This window comes from Mesoplodon mirus (assembly GCF_964341445.2).
Source record: "Mesoplodon mirus genome assembly, chromosome: 2".
NCBI classification, from domain to species: domain Eukaryota; kingdom Metazoa; phylum Chordata; class Mammalia; order Artiodactyla; family Ziphiidae; genus Mesoplodon; species Mesoplodon mirus.
The window spans coordinates 204,642,001-204,661,570 of NC_138977.1; the positions used below are offsets into that span (position 1 = coordinate 204,642,001).

General features: G+C 34.5%; 1 protein-coding gene across 5 annotated transcripts in view; it reads right to left on the reverse strand.

The window, feature by feature from the left end:
- Positions 1 to 19,570, reverse strand: part of NT5C2 (5'-nucleotidase, cytosolic II) — a 106,374-nt gene that overhangs the window by 32,823 nt on the left and 53,981 nt on the right. For 4 of the 5 annotated variants that reach the window (XM_082644275.1, XM_082644273.1, XM_082644274.1 and 1 more), the window contains one exon: positions 12,946 to 13,019. In XM_082644275.1, the coding sequence (XP_082500401.1) occupies positions 12,946 to 13,019 (74 nt within the window). Of the gene's footprint in view, positions 1 to 12,945; positions 13,020 to 14,238; positions 14,262 to 19,570 lie in introns of those variants that run through there. The other variant, XM_082644276.1, reaches the window with a different exon arrangement.

Sequence of the window (19,570 nt, forward strand, 5' to 3'; positions counted from 1 at the left end):
CCACTGACAGATGATGGATAAACAAAATGTGGTATATAAATATAATGGAATATTATTCAGCCTTAGAAAGGAATGAAATTCTGAGATATGCTACAACATGGATGAAATTTGAAAACATTATGACAAGAGATAGAAGCCAGACATAAAAAGACAAATATTCTATGACTCTACTATTTATATGAAATATACAGAATAGGTAAATTCACAGAGACAGAAAGTATACTAGAGGTTATAGGGACTGAAGGGAAGAGGAAATGGGGAGTTATTGCTTAATGGGTACAGAGTTTCTGTTTGGGATGATGAAAACGTTCTGGAAATGGATAGTGGTGAAGGTTGCACAACACGGTGGATGTATTTAATGTCACTCAATTATACGCTTAAAAATGAAGAAATAGTAAATTTTACGTTATGAATATTTTACCACAAAAAAAAAGGGAAGAAAAAAGTGCCCTACCTCATTTGAGATGTCTTCAGTGACAGTACGCCAATACTATATAGTACTTGTTACTTTAATTGTGTTTCCTCACCCCTTTAAATGCCTCTAATGCCAATAAGGTTGGTAGGAAGATACAATTGCTGACAGAAACATGATCTGAGGGCTCTGGACTTTAGTCCAAGTAAATACACCATGCAAAAGAATGTTCATTTAAATGTCAAGTGAATTGAGTCAATTCCAGTTAACAATCAAACAAGATCAGAGTGCATCTACTATGCCTGAGAGGACAGGATGAGAGAGCAAAAGTCCTGAGATGCTTCTGCTAGTAGCAGATGTACCAAAACCAAGGACTAGTTTCTCTTAATTTCTTCCTTGATACTCCTAATAGCTTTATTCTATCTTCTCTCCCCACTTTAGGCTTGTTATTGCGAAGCGCTTAGCTTTGGCATAATTAAATTTCATCCCCAGCGGCTAATGACATGGCCTAGAAAGGAGAGGAGGATAGAAAAATTCAAAAGGAGTCTAAAGTATATTTTCAATCCCTCCCAAGATTTTTTAATTGAAAAAAGCATACTTTTATAATTCTAAAAAGCATAATTTTATAATTCTAAAAATAATTTTATAATTCTAAAAATACTGTACTCTTAAGGCTTCATTCCCTTAAGACTGCTTCTAAAAATTAAAGAAAGAAAAATAGTGTAAAACTATAGTAGTCCCCCTTTATCTTTGGTGAATTCGTTCCAAGAGCCCCGGTGAATACCTGAAACCATAGACAGTACCAAACCTTACATATACTATGTTTTTTCATATACATACATACCTCTGATAAAGCTTAATTTGTACCTTAGGCACAGTAAGAGATGAACAATAATAACTAATAATAAAATATAACAATATACTGTAATAAAAGTTATGCACACTCTCTCTCTCAATTATTGTACATATTTAATGCCTTTTCCATCTTAACTAAGCACTCATCACACAAACGGTGGCCAAACTTTTGTAGTTTGAGATGACAGCAGAACTAGCACGAGTTTCTATTTCCTTCTTCACAATTTCGCGAATATTCATTCTTACTGTAGATCTTAGTAACCTCAGCATGATTGTTTTCTTTCCTAATGAAGTTGAGAACTTTCACTTTTTCACTCAAAGGAAGCATTTAAAGGCTTCTCTTCAGCAAATATGAATTGCCAGCATCACTACTCTTGCTCTTTGGGGCCATTATTAAAAAAATAAATAAAGGTCACTTGAACACAAGCACTGTGATATCATGACAGTTGATCTAATAACTGAGAGGGCTATTAGATGACTAACAGGGAGGATACACGGGACAAAGGGATGATTCACAGTCTGGGTGGGATGGAGCAGGAAGGTGCGAGATTCCATTGTGCTACTCAGAACAGTGTGCAATTTAAAACTTATGAATTGCTTATTTCTGGAATATTCCATTAAAAAATTTTTTTTCTGACCACAGTTGACTGTGGGTAAATGAAACCATGGAAAGTGAAACTGTAGGTAAGAGGCGACTACTGTATCTGCAGTCTAAGAATGAGGATTACATTTAAATAGATGCAAGAGCAAGATGGATTTCGCCCTAGGGAGAATTCCTATTTTGGGAACAAAATGAAGGATGATCTTTTATGCTTATGAGTTTTTTTCTCTTATTAAGTTCTCATCTAGAGGTAAGTAAATAACTTCTATACCTCTGATAGCTGAGAGCAGCATGAGAAATGGAAACTGACCTGGGTTTAAATTTTAGCTATGAGTCTTAAGCCAATGTACAAGCTACATACAGGTCATTTTACCTGTTGACTTGGTGGCCTTATTTGTAAAATGGAGCTAATAATCCCTACTTCAGAGGGTTGATATGAGGATTAAAAGTTATGCTGTACATAAAGTACATTTTCTAGCTCATAATAATACATGCTTAATAAATGTTTATTCTCTTCCTCCTGACAATTTTTCAGAAAAGATGGGGGAGACTAGACACTGCCCATGGCATCCACTATTTCTGAAATGGTAACAGAAATAAGGAACTTATTGCTGGACTTAAATGGCTCAGAACCTGAAGGTATTGAAGCTGGTAAAATATTGGAATGTGTCTCTTTGGGATCTTTGAGCTCAAGAGGGAAACAAACAAACAAACCAACCAAACAAACAAAACACCAGACTTCTTAATTGAAAAAAGAAAAATCAAGATGATTTCCTAAATGAACCAAGTTAGAAACAGTAATACATTTTCATAATCCTAAATCAAGAGTCACTCTGTATTTGTGAAGGGCATTAAGTAAATATTAACAGATCTTCCCCCCTCCCCCAAAAATGTTGTACTACTCTCCCTTGGGGTAAAAACTTCCGAAAACTTAACAATTCTACATATATAATTTTGATGTTAATTCCATGGAACTTACTGCATGTTTAAGTCTTTCATGCAACTGCAAAGGTCAACTTGTTCTTTTCACTTAAAAGAGTCTTATTGTTTCAAAAAAGCAAATAACTCCCCTTGCATTTATTAGAAGCATATCAGTGATATCTTTGTCATAAAGTAAAAATTTTTAATTTAATTAAGGATCCTTTCTCAGAAATCTATTCCTTCAGCATGATCCTGCTAAGAAATAACCCTTCACTGAAAACACTGCTTAGTTTCTACGGAAACATAATCTGATGCCAAATACCCTGTCATTAAAAATTTACTCAGAAAAGAACTTTTACTTTCTGTTAAGTTTGTGATCATTTGCAATACTTAAGAAGAAAATTCAAAAGAATGATTATATATTCCACTGCCATCTGTTTAGCACTCCAGGTTTTCCCACAAGATATAGGAGTACAAATGAGTTTAATATTGTCACTTTTCTCCTTAGAGTTTCCTTTATGCTCAAGTTCAGTATATTAATATTTTGGTATCACCAGTCAGAGCAAGAAAACTACTTTCACTGCATTTATCATTTTATATATATTATTCCATTCAAACTTTATACCAATAGTTTATCCCTATACTCACTCTTTCCTTCTTTTTGGATTAAATGAAGGAACTGAGATTCAGGGAGGCTAAGTAACATGCTGGTGGCCTGGTGGCCAAGAGCTAGTACAGGTAGAGCTGGGATCCAAACCCAAGTCTATCACACTCTGAGGTTTCTTCTTCTTCCCCAACCACATAGCCTCTAAGGTAAAGATGAAAAACAAGACTGGGCCTAAACTCAGAGTGTTATGGGACTTATCCCTCAAAACAGAAAGAGGGTTATTCTGGCTTTTTTTTATAATCACTTTTTTATACCCAGATTACTCTCACTTAACAGCTACTGACTAGCATTTTGCTTGTTAAAGAAACCACATTTTGTAGATTAGCAGTCTGTCAGAAAGTGATGATCTGTAACTGTGAGGAGGTGATGTAAGTACATTATGTCACTCATTTCATCACAAAAGATTTTCTCATTTGAAACCTCAGCAATAAATTTCTGGGTTTAATATTATAAAACTAAGTTACAGAATACTAAGAGTAATGGAAACCACAGGTCTTTTTATGCCTATATGCCACTTGAAAAATGAACAAGCACTAAACCTTAAAAACTCCAATCCTCCTTTTGTTTTCTATTTTCACTCTTCTGTCCACTCTTAGTAACAACAAATTCAGCAACATAACATTTTTAGGAGTCCTCTATGCAAACAAAGTCAAAGAAACAAAATTCACAAATAGTATAGATTGGTCCCTTCATTCTGTGAGAGGGAGTAACTGGGTTAAAAACAACATTCTTGCTCTCTGACAAGTCCAAAGACCTAATCTTAGGTTGACTATCAAGATCTTTTTTGGCTTGATTTGTCCTGGAGAATGCACTTACAAGTCTGATCCATCTGTCTGTCCCACTTAAGCACAAAAAGGCTAAAGATCACTCTCAGAAAAAGACCAGAAACCAATTCTGAGGTCTAGAAAGGACCTACACTAGGGCAACTTAATAAAATAGGAAACCAGAGCACTCAACAGGTCTAATTAAGGGAAAGAGAAGCCAAGGGAAAAGAAAAACACTTATCTGTAGAGGAAGCCAAAATGCAAAGGACCAGTTTCTGATATACATCATGTGGAAAGAATGTTGATAAAGTAATTGGGGTGAGAGAGGAATTATAAATAGGCCTAATAGGTACTTTTTATATAAAACATAGTCCACCATTAGTCAGTGGCAAAGCTAATATACAAGACTAAGTATGACCTAGATTCTAAACATTGACTTTCATATATAAACTAATCTGTACTTAGTAGAAAAACTGGTTAGACCATAATTAACGTACATAATCCCATTAGGGAAATAAAGTGTTAATCTACAGTATTACAGAGATGGAGCTAAATAAATACCAATACTGGCATTAATTCTCTAGGCAGATTTCAGGATTAAAACTGATTTTAGGTCCAAAAGTTTTTTGTTTGGGAGTTTTAATTTTTATCTTATATAAAAATGTCAATCTTACATAGATATCCTGCAAATAAACTAATAAAAGCAAAAATGTATAGCTTGCTTTAATTATAGGGATAGCTGATGATAAAGGGATCTTCTCTAAAAAACTGTTTGGGCTATGAGGCTGACATTCAGATCAGATGAAGATAATGAGGTTCCCATCAGAATGGATTTGATACTGAACACTGTGATTCACTTCATTCAGGGGAATAAATGTACCAAACTGTAAGCAAAATCATAAAATTTTTAAAAATTAATATAAGGCTATCAATTTCTCTTTTAATAAACTAAACAAACAAACAAAAAATACCACAACTTAACTTCATTCTACCAAAGGTCCATATAATTTATTTTTGGAAAATTACAAGTTTGGAATAATTATATACATACAGCTTAACATTCTTAGAGTCCATGTATGTATTCTTGCCTCAATTATCCTCTTCCTTATTTATTAGTGACAAGTCAAAGTTTTAAATGATTATTCATCACTAATTCTATCAACCCCAACATTTGACATGAAGAACATGAGGATTATTCAAAGCAAATTTTCTTACCTATCAATATGAATTAAAGGTGAAAAATCAGAGCTAACCCAAACCATGACACCCCTCCTCCCAAAGAAGGTCTCCTGTGGCCATTTTCTAGACCAAAAACAGAACTGTTTCCTTATGAAAATAGCTTAAGTCTCCACAATTAGACCCCAACCCCAACACTTTCTATCAAAAAGACATGTATATTTCAAACATTGTAAACAGGGGAAAAGAAACTTTGAGAAAACCTATGTAACTGTTTTCTGAGAAGAAATTTAGGCAAAGTTTACAGCGTGATAAGGTAGGCCCTGAGCCAATAACCACCCTCTCTCACTGAATGTACCATTCCAAAACATGACTGCCATTTGAGATGTGATGTCCTATCCAGACACTTCAGAAGCATCAATCCTAGCCTTACTATCAATTTCACTACATTCTAACTCTGAAAACTAGTAATCCATCTATGCTGTAAATGATAACTCTATCACTCAAAATGTTGTTTGCCAGAATAGGCAATTCATAGATTATGCTAATAGCAATTTTATAGCATACCTAATAATTTCATTTCATATAATATGAACATTTATTGGCTTGTTCCTTCCCCCAATAAAAAAAAGCAAATGGTTATTGAATGTCTCCTCTAGTTAGGAATAGTATACAAGAGGGTAGCTATTTATTGTAACTGCTACTATTTATTAAGCCCTTAATATACACTGAAATTATACTGGAAAAAAAGGCTAAAACAACCAATTCCCTAATCCCCCGAACTCTAAAGTCAAAATATACAGGGGGAAAAAAACTGAAAGAAAGTGCATTGTGCCACATTTCATTCTGCACAAAGAATCAACATTTTCCAGTAACACCTGAAGCAAGAAAGTAGGCCAACAACATAAAAAATGTTAATGGTGCTAAGAGTTAGAATACAGAAGCAAGGGCTTCCCTGGTGGCACAGTGGTTGAGAGTCCGCCTGCTGATGTGGGGGACACGGGTTCGTGCCCCGGTCCAGGAAGATCCCACATGCTGCAGAGCGGCCAGGCCCATGAGCCATGGCCGCTGAGCCTGCTCATCTGGAGCCTGTGCTCTGCAACGGGAGAGGCCACAACAGTGAGAGGCCCGCGTACCGCAAAAAAAAAAAAAAACACCTTTCATCAGAAATAAAAATGGTTAATGCTTAGATCCTAATAAAAAAATATAAACCAAATAAAGATAATGATGTCTGGGATATCTGGATAATACTTTATTAATTTTATAAGTAACTACATTTTTTTTTAAACTACTGTTAAAAAAAATTTTTTTTTAACAGTAGTTAAAAAAAAAAATTTTTAATCTTCCTCATTCTCATGTACTCACTGAAACCAAAAGGTGGTTCTTTGGGGGAGGACTGATAACATGGATAAACCTCTGGCTAGACTGATGAAAGAAAAAAAAAAGGCACAAATTACCAATATCAGGAATGAAAATAGGAACATTACTACAGATCCTACAGACAGCAAAAGAATAATAAAAAATATTATGAATAATTTGATGCCAATAAATTTTAAACTTAGATGAATTGGCACAAATTATCAAAATTGATCCAAGAAGAAATAGAAACTTACCCTATATCTATGTTTAAAAGTTGAATGTATAATTTGAAACCTTCCCACAAAAAGATAACTCCAGGCCTACATGGTTTCACTCCTATCAAATATTTAAGGAAAAAATAATACCAATCCTACCCAAGCTCTCCAAAAATAAGAAAATGAAATGGGGGAATTCCCTAGCAGTCCAGTGGTTAGGACTCTGTGCTCTTACTGAGGAGGGCCCAGGTTCGATCCCTGGTTGGGGAACTAAAATCCCACAAGCTGCGAGGCACCACCAAAATACAAACAAAAAAAAAAAAAAAAAGAAAAGAAAAAGGGAAAGCGAAATGGTTTCCAACTCAGTATATGAGGTCAGCATTACCCTAAAACCAAAATCAGACAGACATTACAAGAAAACTATCAACTAATACCCCTCATGAACAGAATGCAAAAATCCTCAACAAAATATTGGCAAATCAAATTTGCCAATAAAAAAAAAAAAGGTACATGACCAAGAAGGATTTATTCCAGGAATGCAAAATTGGTTTAACATTCAGAAATCAATCAATGCCATTCACCCTTTTAACAGACTAAAAAAGAAAAACCATATGATCATCTCAATTGAGGCAGAAAAATATTTGATGAAATTTAACAACCAATTCATGTTAAAAAAAAAAAAACTCTCGGAAAACTAAGAATAAAAGGGAACTTCCTTAACCTAACAAAAATCATCTATAAAAAACCTGCAACCAACATCATACTTAATAGTGAAAAACTAAACATTCTCTCCTTAAGATCAAGAACACCCAAGGAGGTCAATTCTCAACACCTCTATTCAACATGGTATTATGGTTTTAGTCAGTGCAATGAAGCCAAAATGTTTTTAATAAGATATATACAGATTGGAAAGGAAAAAGTAAATTATTTGCAGACCATATGATCATATATGTAGATAATTCTAAGGAATCTACAAAAGAGCTCCTAGAAGTATTGAATAATAAGCAAATTAAGCAAGTCACAGGACACAAAAATAAGCTGCATTTCCAAATGCAAATGACAAAAAAATAGAAAATGAAATTTAAAACACCATTTACAACTACATAAAAATATGAAATACTTAACAAATGAATGTGACAAAATATGTATAAGACCTTTACACCAAAAATCACAAAAAATTGCTAAAAGATAAGAAAGAAGATTAGGTAAATGGAATGATGTATTAATGTTTATGGACTGGAAGATTCTATGTAGTTAAGATGTCAATTTTCCACAAATGGAACAAGGGCTCAAGACAATCCTAATCAAGATCCCACCAGGCTTTTTTGAAAAAGTGATAAGCTTATTCTAAAATTTATACAGTAATGTGAAGGACCTAGAATATCAAAACAATTCGAGGAAAGAATAGTTAGAGGACTTAACACTACCTGACTTCAAGACTAACTATAAAACCTACAATAATCAATCAAGACCATGTGATAGTCACTTAGACCAATGGAATAGAATGTCAGTAGACATACCAACATATATTGGTCAATATATTCAGAAGGTATATATCTGACAAAGGACCAGTATTCAGAATATATAAAGAACTTCTATAGCTTGAAAATAAAAAGACAAACAACCCAATTAAACCATGCGCATTTGAATAGGCACTTCACAAAAGAAATACAAATAGCCAATAAGTACATGAAGATTTTCAACATCACTAGTTAACAGAGAAATACGAAGTAAAATCACAGTGAAATAACACTACATATTCACTATAATGGCTAAATTCAAAGGACTGACAATGTCAAGTGTAAACAAGGAGTGAAGCAACTAGAAATCGCATGTTTGCTGAGTAGAAATTTAAAACGGTAGCACTACTTTGAAAAACCATTTGTCAGTTCCCTACAAGGTAAACATAATCTGGCAATTACACTCCTAAGTATTCTCCCAGGAAAAAAAGAAAAACATACATCCACAAAAAGACTGTACACCACCAATGTTCTTAACAGTTTTACTCACAATAGCCCCAAACTGGAAACAACCCAAATGCTCATCAGCAGATAAATGGATTAAACAAATTGCAGTATAAAAACAAAGGACTACTACTTGGCCTCCCCTCCAAAAAAAAAAGTAAAGTTTAAAGAGAAAGGAGAATTTCATAATTTTGACTGGTTAACATCACTAGTAGTAAGACCCATCAACATTATGTACCCCTGGTATCATGCTCTAAGAAGGGCACATCACTTCTGTGGTATTCTTCCCAAATATGCATAATACTTCAATCTATTCATGAAGAAATATCAGACAAACCCGAATTGTGAAATATTCTACAAAAATACCTAACCAGTACTCTTTAAAGTGTCAAAGCAATGAAAGACGTAGGAAGTGTCACAGAAGAGACAAAGGATATATGACAACTAAATGCAATGTGAGATTCTGGTTTGGATATTGGATTGGAATAAAGGACTTTAGTGTAAAAACTGAATAAAGTCTGTAGTTCAATTAACAGTACTGTACTAATGTTAATTTCTTAGTTTTTATAATTGTACTACAGTCAACCATGGTCAAGTAAGATGTTACCATGAGGAGAGACTAAAGGCAAACTCTTATTTTTGCAGCTCTTCCATAGGTCTAAAAATATTTGAAAATAAAAAGTTTTAAAAGTTAGGGGTAAAAAAAGAATTTACTGCCTACTGACAGACACACATGAATAAATCACGAAAAAAATTATGCTAAGCAAAAGAAGCCAGAAACAAGAGTACATTAGAATATGATTCCATATACATGAAATTCTGGAAAGGTAAAATTAATCTGTAGTGACAAAAAGCCCTGAGGCAAAGAGTGGGGCCGGAGAGAGAAGTAACTTCAAAAAGGCAATGAGGGAACTTTCTGGAGTGATGGAAAAATTCTACATCTTGATTGTGGCAGTGGTTACACAGGTGTATACATTTTATCAAACTCAATCTATATACTTAAAATGCATGTACTTTATTGTATGTAACTTATTCCTCAATACAGTTTATTAAAATTTAAAAAATAAGTTCATATTTGAAAGTATTTAACTTGAATTATTAGTGTATATTTTATACTGGGTAAACTAAAATACTATGATTGATTCTTAAACTGATATATTAAAACTTATGCACCCAAATCGTTCATTCAATAAATATTTACTGGGCAACTACTATATGTCAGGCTTTAGGCAACACAAAGGATATAAATGTGAAAAAGAAAGCCCTTACCCTTGAGGAATTCACAGGCCAAAGGGGAGGCATGCAAGTGAACAAAAGCTGCAAGTGACATACAAATTGCTCTGGGGAATGATATAGCAAGGTGTCAGGACTGCACAGAGAAGTCAATGTCTAAGAAAAGTCTTCAGAAAGAATACAGGCCCTTTCCATGAATTCACCCTGTGAGGCTATTACACTTATTTCAGGGATATTTATCGAAGCTTTCAAAAAACACTTCTTTTAGTCTTGTCTCTTTACTTCATGGCACATTTTTCTGATGAAAAGTCCTTAGCACTTCAAGGGTGCAGTTTGATTGTTAAAATTACCAAAAGTTATTCACAGACAAATTTAATGAATACCATTCTGGAAAACAGGTGACAGGTATGAAGTCAATAAACTTGTTTTCCTACATGCTTTATGAAGTGAAGGCAATACCACAGGGTAGTACCAATGTTTTTCATCCAACATAGAACTGTTGGAAGAATATATAGTCTCTCAAGGGGGCTACTTTAAAGAGCTTTGCCCTCTTGAGTGCTTAAGTCTCAGTTTGCTTGGGGGGGTGCTTATTACTTTGAAATTATACCTCACTATAAACTGTCAATATTCACAATAATAATTTAAATTTATTATATACATATATATCATATACATATATAAACATGATGCTTAAGTTTGAATTGTAGTTCAGCTATATCACAGCTAAATGTTTTTAGACAAAGTCCTTAAAAAATCAGCATCTGCTGTAAAATGAAGACAATAATAGTAGTATCTGCCTCATAGGATTTTGTAAATATTAAATAAGTGATGTGAATGAGATAATCTACGTATTAAATGAAATAACCTATGTAAAACACTTAGAACAGGGCTTGGCATATAATAAGCACTTAATAAATGTTAATAATTATTGTTACATATAAGCAAAGTATATTAGTGTCTAGACTAAGAGTAAGCATTAAAATATAAAGTGGGATTACCAAAAAAAAGCATATAAAAAGAAGAAACCGTAAGGCAGCTTTAAAGTTTAGAAACTAAGATTCAGTGACTTTTTTGTAAAACAAGAGAATTCTTTTTTAAATTATTCTATGGGAATATACATTTATCTCAATGTTCAGTAACAAAATGTGCCAGGCACATTACAGGTTTCCAATAAATACTTATTGAATTGAACTACTTCAATACAGTGAGACTGTCTTACTAACCAAGAAAAAAAGTTTGTCACGTTTCAGCCCCATTAACTTCTACTTCTGCTTTAGTTAATATCCCTTTCAGCTACCAAACTACCTTGCCATTCTTTTCCCTGGAGAGTAGAATTCTAGAAAGGAGAGAGAATGCAAGATTTTCTCCCAATTTGGACAGCAAGATCTACATTGAGAAAGTATAGCGCTTCTAACTGCTTTCTGACAAGTATACCTAAAAAGTGTCTGTGTCCAATTAGGAAAATATAAAAGAATCTAACTGCTGCAAAAACAGCTTTAAGGCAATAGAATACCAAATAAAGACTATAGAGGGAAGAAAGAGAAATTCAAATCAAGTCAGTGCATATTTTCAATATAGAACTTGTTTGGTAAAATATCATACCCACATATATGTGGCAAGTACCTATAAACTACATGTGTTCATTTTTGTACATTTATATTATTCACTTATATTTGTAGCCTAAACTGAAAATCAAATTGAGATTTGTCTAATTTGAGATGATATAAACCTTCTAATAATGTTATATAAAGTTTCTGAACATAAGTGAATTAATACATCTTAATGTTTTTGTGTACTTAAAGACAGTATTTTTTAGAGAAAATTTCTGAAAGATTCTTTTCTGAGTGTCACAGTTGTATACATGTGCATGTAGATACATATATGCACATGTGCTCAACTCAGTTCTTCATCCCTACTTTTCTTTTTAGTTTTTTTTTAACTGAAGTACAGTTAGTTGATTTACAATGCTGTGTTAGTTTCAGGTGTACAGCAAAGTGATTCAGTTATATATATATATATATATATATATATATATATATATATATATATATTCTTTTTCAGATTCTTTTCCATTATAGGTTACAAGATATTGAATATAGAATATAGTTCCCTGTGCTATACAGTTGATCCTTGTTCATCCCTACTCCTTCTTAAATTAAATGACATTTTTGTCAGACTGCAAATATTTTAATAAAAACTTCATAAGTTCTGAACAGATGCTGCAACTATTGGCTAATACACTGAGTATTTCAAATATATCTCAGAGATATGAAGGGAAAAACAGCAGAGTGCTGGTGTTTAAGGTCTATTTGATAATGAACAAAGTAATAGCTCTAGTTTTTAAAAAGTCTTTACATAGTATATGTGTAATCACTTCAATAGAAAATCAACACATTTTTCATTTGTCTTAAGAAAATATTAAAAATTTTAACTGATAAACGTTTACCGGTGGTAGAGAGATACAAAATTCCATCCTTGAAGAACAGCTTAATAGAGTAAAAGCCAAAAGTGCCCAAATATACACATTAATGTATAATTTCATCATATCATTTCTTACCAGGGTCTCTAAAATAATTTAGCACTTGTTCTACCTATCTCTACAATCTAGATCTCAAGGACATCTGGTAATTTCAATATTCATAAATCTCAATGAAAGAGATTGAACTAAATATATGACTGGCAGCTAAATATATGACTGCGTCAACAAGTGTTTATTGAATGGCCTACTGTGTTATATCCAAAGTAGTAGTTCTTAAGCAATCAGAAAGTGCTACTTACCAGCAAGTGTATAATCCATATCAAAACCAAAACACTTTATTTTTTCCATGGCTAAACTTCGGTTCACAAACACCCTAAAGAAAGGAGTAAAAAATGATATCTCAATTAACACTGAAACAATAAAAAAAATTAAGTTCAATGGAATTATTTGGCTATCTTTCTAGAATTCATTTAAATACCAATATTAAGATTCAAAATATAAATTATTCAAGTCCTCCTTATACCATAAGTGACATCAGATATTATACAAAAATACATAAATTTCCTTATTATGTCTTGATTTTAATGATGCCATGTACTCAAGTTTTCAGAGAATCAACTCCCCTTTTCTAAGTCAGACCCCATAATATAAGCTTATTTCTGAGATTTTATAATTCATTCACTCATTCATTTATAGTTTATTTAATAAACAGAGGTTCATTTAAAGCCTACCATATGCCAGACACTAAAGACGCAAATATAAACAGATTCATGTGACAAATACTTACTGGATGCCTACTATATGCCAGATACTGTGATACGGCAGAGAACTAAAGGGTACCTGCCCTCATGGAACTTATATTTTAACTTACAATCTCTATCCTTGAGGAATTCAGCATAGCAGGAGAGAGACTTATAAGCAAATAATTATAGCAATTCAATAAATGCTATAAAATAACATGCAGGAGAGAAAACAAGTTGTTTAGAGACCAGATGAAATGTCTGAGCTGATTTTAACAATTAGAAGTCTTCCAGTAGGACAAAGCAAGAAGGGCATTCCAGACAGAATGACAAAGGAAAGACAGGGTTTGTAATGAACAAAAAACATTTACTGAGGCTGGAGCTGGGTTTTCTTTGGTTTTACTTTTGTTTGTTTTTGCAAACGGAAGTTTTCCAGAGGAGAAGGGAAAGAGGCAACAAAGGTTATGAAGGTAAAAAAGGACAGCAAGGGTCCAATTAATGAAGACTTTGGATGTCACATTAGAGAGTTGGGACTTTATCCTGTAGGCAAGAACAAATTATCAGATTTTGATGAAATGAAATAATCAAATTTCAGAAAGATCGCTATGAAGACAGAGAAAACTAAACATATTAGTATGGTGGATCATCACTATGATGGTGCTTTGCGGTAAGTTTTAATCATCTCTGAAAATAAGGATACCCCCTCCATCTGATCCCAAAGTATGGTGGCCAAAATTACTGAATGGTTTATCCTCTTATTACCAAACCTCTTCTTTGCCTTCATTTCATAAGTAGCTATGAGAAATGAGAATGCTACAAATCACCCAGGAAACTTGGTAGAAATAAAGATACCTGGGCTGGGCTTCCCGCATTAACAATATAGGTCAGTAGTCTCCAAAGAGGAGTGACTGCACCTGCGGATACAGAAGACTCCACTGGGATACAGAAGAAAATATTACAGCTTCTACTCAAATTTATCTCATCATTTTAAAATATCTAATTTGTGTATGTTTTCTACTACATACAAGTAAGAATAGTAGTATAAATAATTTATAAATAAGCACACACAGGGATGAATGCTCCATATTTTAACTGTGAAATACTCAAGAGTTTGGAAACCACTAATCTAGATAATGACTTTTTAAAAAAACTCCTCACCAACTCAAATATTACTGTTATAAACTTTAATAGAAAACTTTTCCTCTCATCTCAGAATGTATGCACCAATTTTATTTTATTATTTTTTTAACTTTTTATTTTATATTCGAGTATAGGCAATTGACGATGTTGTGATAGTTTCAGACGCACAGCAAAGGGACTCAGCCATACATATGCATGTATCCATTCTCCCCCAAACTCCCCTCCCATCCAGGCTGCCACATAACACTGAGCAGAGTTCCCTGATATGCACCAATTTTAAATGCAGACAAATAATCAAATATTTGCTTTAAAATATTTTAATAGGGCTTCCCTGGTGGCGCAGTGGTTGAGAATCTGCCTGCTAATGCAGGGGACACGGGTTCGAGCCCTGGTCTGGGAGGATCCCACATGCCGCGGAGCTACTAGGCTCGTGAGCCACAACTACAGAGCCTGCGCGTCTGGAGCCTGTACTCCGCAACAAGAGAGGCCGCGATAGTGAGAGGCCTGCGCACCGCGATGAAGAGTGGCCCCTGGGGCTGCCCTGGTGGCATAGTGGTTAAGAGTCCACCTGCTGATGCAGGGGACACGGATTCGTGCCCCGGTCCGGGAAGATCCCACATGCCGCGGAGCGGCTGGGCCCGTGAGCCATGGCCACTGAGCCTGCACGTCCGGAGCCTGTGCTCCACAACGGGAGAGGCCACAACAGTGAGAGGCCTGCATACCGCCAAAAAAAAAAAAAAAAGAGTGGCCCTCACTTGCCACAACTAGAGAAAGCCCTTGCACAGAAACGAAGACCCAACACAGCATAAATAAATTAATTAATAAACTCCTACCCCCAACAACAACAAAAATATTTTAATAGGGGACTTAAAAATCAATAGGTCCTTGAATTCAGAAATGTTATCTTCTAAAAAATATGAAAATCATTACTTATCTCATAGTGCACTATGCACACTAGATTAGCTTTATAAAACTCTTAGTTCCTGAGAGAGATGTTATATAAAACATCTACACTTTCTTTCCCTAAGAAAACCTGGTATTCTGTAAAATCAACATTTACTTTGATTAGGTTAATAATGGATGGGAGGGGAAGAGTAGGGAATAGCTGAAAGATACAGGGAACTAGAGGATAAATGACACCTACCCAAATCTTTAAAAAAAAAAAACAAAAAAACCCCCAAACTCCAACTATATCACCATGACCCTTCTACCACTTCATCAAACTTCACTCTATTTCTACTGATTGGAGCATCTACTTTATTATCACCTTTTTCCAGTTATATAAATCCTTATGAAGGCACAAGAGAGGGAAAAGACACCGAGTAATGGTTTTAACTCTGGAAACACGCTGAAGCTCAGGCTTTTCAAACACTCTCTCAATTCAGGCTAGGGGGCCAACTGGATCAAATCCTTGATCAGAGCCCAAACAGCTGACATGCCTAAAATATTCTATGGGAATTGAGGCAGGAACAGACTGGGAAGATTCTTCTATCCAGGAGAGATGTATGTGGAGCCACATAATAAAAGAAACAGCTTTGATTCTGATAGAAGAATGATGCAAGCTGGTTTTAGGCACAGCTAAAATCACAGGAAAAAAAGATACTTTGCTAGTATCACTCAATCACTGATTAAGGTAGAAAGAAACTATCAACAGACCCAGCTAGATAGTTTACCCGTTTCTTTCTCGTCCAGAAGGGAGGTTAAGCCTATATTCCTTTTCATATTTTTTAAGGATATAGAGATCATACTGTACCTTAGGTATTATCCAGAGAAACTCTGGGAATGATATATATCAGGAATAAGAAAATCTGTTTTTTCTGTGAAAATAATTGTTGCTAAATATCCATCAAATCACACTCTTTCCTTGTTGACTAACTGGTCACTTGATTCAATCAACAGATTTGTTGAATGCTTATTACAAAGCAAGTACCATTTTATGACATATATCCTAGAAGCTGTCCTTTAGGGAGTAGCTAAAACTAGCAAAGACTTTCTAGATGTCTAAAATGAGAAAATAACACATTTTTCTATGAAACCAAATAAGCTTTATCTTTCCATTTTCATTTAAAATAAGTACCCTCGGGGCTTCCCTGGTGGCGCTAGTGGTTGGGAGTCCGCCTGCCGATGCAGGGGACGCGGGTTCGGGCCCTGGTCTGGGAGGGTCCCGCATGCCGCGGAGCGGTTGGGCCCGTGATCCATGGCCGCTGAGTCTGCGCGTCCGGAGCCTGTGCTCCGCAGCGGGAGAGGCCAAAACAGTGAGAGGCCCACGTACCACAAAAAAAAATAAAAAATAAAAAAAATAAATAAAATAAGTACCCTCACCCACAGGAGCAACTCCTGAATTTAAAAAAGAAACAATCACTCCTGTCTCCCCGTCTAATTTATTCCTATTATGAAACAAAAAGAAAAACCTCACATATATTCTCATCTCTCCTTTTGTTTCCCTAATTTATGCTACAACATGGGAGATGGGGGCAATAGGGAATTAAATCTAATTCGTACATGAATATCTAAAGTGCATAAGCAAAGCTATGATGACAAAATGGAACAGCTGCATTATAGAGAACTGTAATAATATATATGCTACGATTTACAAAGATAATAAACATGCAAATGCTGAAAGTATGCACTGACTTCAGCAGAGAGGCAGCCTTGAGCCAGAAATACCACATCTCCAGAACATAGTCTTAAAGAGAAACTGATCTCTTGGCCTCAAACTAATAACTATTCTTTACTATTATAATAAAAGAAAGTGTCAATTAAAAGACTGGCTCACTGTTCCACCACACATTTAAAATGAAAATATTCTATCTGCTTGGGGAATCCAAAAATTTCTATTGGTCCCAGGACCCTGACTGTATCTTTGTCAATGCCAGTCAACTTGTGTCACTTTTCTAAATTATTAACCAGTGGAACATACTCCACTTCTATCTTCAAGAGCCTGAATATATTTGTGAAACTAACTTTCCGAAGCTTGCTTTAAATAAAGCACAAAGTTGCCACCCTAGAAAGCATGACTGAACTAAGCATCCAACCTTGAAATGCAATTATCAGCCAGAAATTCCTACATACTAAGTCATTTGCAAGATATAGATTTGAGCATTAAAACAAGAGACACAATCTTTAGGAGACAGACCCAGAAACACTGTAAAACCAGGCACAGAATTCAACACAAAGACAAATGTAACAGTTTTTACTATCATATAACACTGCAGTAAGGCATAAAACTTAAAGAAATGCTATCCAAATAAATATAGATATTAATCAAAAGAAATAGGACTATTAATATAATGTGCTTTAAGAACAGGGATCTAGTATTCTTACACTTAAGGAACATGAACATGCAATTTACTAAATTTGGAATTTTGTAAATAGCAAACTGTTAATGGTTTTGAGATTTAACTCATAATTCAAAGCAGTATTACCTCATCTGTCACTGGTTGCCGTTCTGCAAAGTGTGCATCTATCAGAGTCAACTAGTTCTTGAAGTCACATAACAAAATTCTTCTTCAAGACCCTAGTATAATTCTTTGTGTGTGACTTTAACCTTACTTCAAAAAGACTGTTTCAGTCTGAACCAGGCCCCCTCAACAGCATGTATCTTCTGAGACAGTGTTGGAGAAAACACCTCTGTGTTTAATTTAACTTGTCATTGGATATCACTGTTGCTCCACACAAATCCATTTGGAATAGAATTTCTTTGGCACTGGTGAACTTTATCCCTAGCTCCTCCCCCTGCCTAAGAGTCACAAGTTCCTGGCCAAAGGCCCAATAACAGTTACTGAAACAATAAATGAGAATAAGGATACAAGTAAAAAATCTTCCTAGGCATGTTTTGGTTATGGGTTTGTGTAATTATATTACTCAAAGTTTGTTACAATCAAAGAAAAGAAAAAGTTACAATGCTTTTTGGAGACTGCCAAATTTAGATTACCAACCAAATGGTGCGGGTGCGTGTGTGTGTTAATTAACAGAAAAATGCTATAATGTGAATTTTTGTTGAAAACCTAATTTAGTATCTTTTCTCCCCAACTAGTTTCTATTTCTGCTATGGCACTCTCATTTTCCCCTCAAGCCTAAAATCCAGTTAACATCTTTTGATTCTTTCCTCTCCCTCAAATCCATATCATCTCACTTGCCTTCATTTAAATTTCCAAATGTCTCTAATCCAGATCTTCCATTCAGCTTAAACTACTAACAATTTGTCCAGGTCCTCATTAACTCTCCAGCAATCATCTCCCAATTGCTGTGCCTGCACACTAATGCCAAATTAATTGCTTTGAAGTAGTGCTACTCAAAGTGTGGTCCACAGACTAATGCTGGTTTGTGAAGTGTTGTTAGTAATTCAAGAAATTGCAAGTATTTAGAAACTTTTATAGCAATTCGACAAAAAATTTTTGTTTATTGAACACAGTAACAAAAAATGTATACTTACATTTTATGTTTTCATTTTTCTAGTAATTCGTTTTTATTATAAGTGTATCAATTTGAAACAGAATAGAATTAAAAAAAAAAACTGGTCCTCTAACATACATGAGAAGCACTGTCCTAATGCCCAGCTCTATAATCACCTACTTAATAACTTTTAGACATTCCTCACTACCTACCACCAGACTAATATATTACAAATTTTTATATCTTCAAGGAGTTCAAAGCCTTGGAAAGATGGAGATCTTTCCAAAATCAGTTTTATCTCATGTTGCTCCACATCATGCACCATTTGCTCTAATAATCAAAATGAACTACTTGTTATTTCCTAAAAGTGCCCTGAGGTTTTGTTTATATTGTTCCCCATACCTGAAATGACCTTCTCAGTTATCTCTATCTTATTTTTCAAGACCCAGCAATTTCAAGTGATTTCTTTAAGAAACTATTCTGGCCATGCCAGAGAACTATGTAACAGTGATGCCTCTGGGTCTCAGATCACTTTTTTAGTTAATGAAAGAAATTTCACCAACAACTAAAATTCTATAAAGTTGTGATCCATGTGAGCAGTATGAATACTCAAAATCATTTATTTCTATATTTTATCATATACATAAAG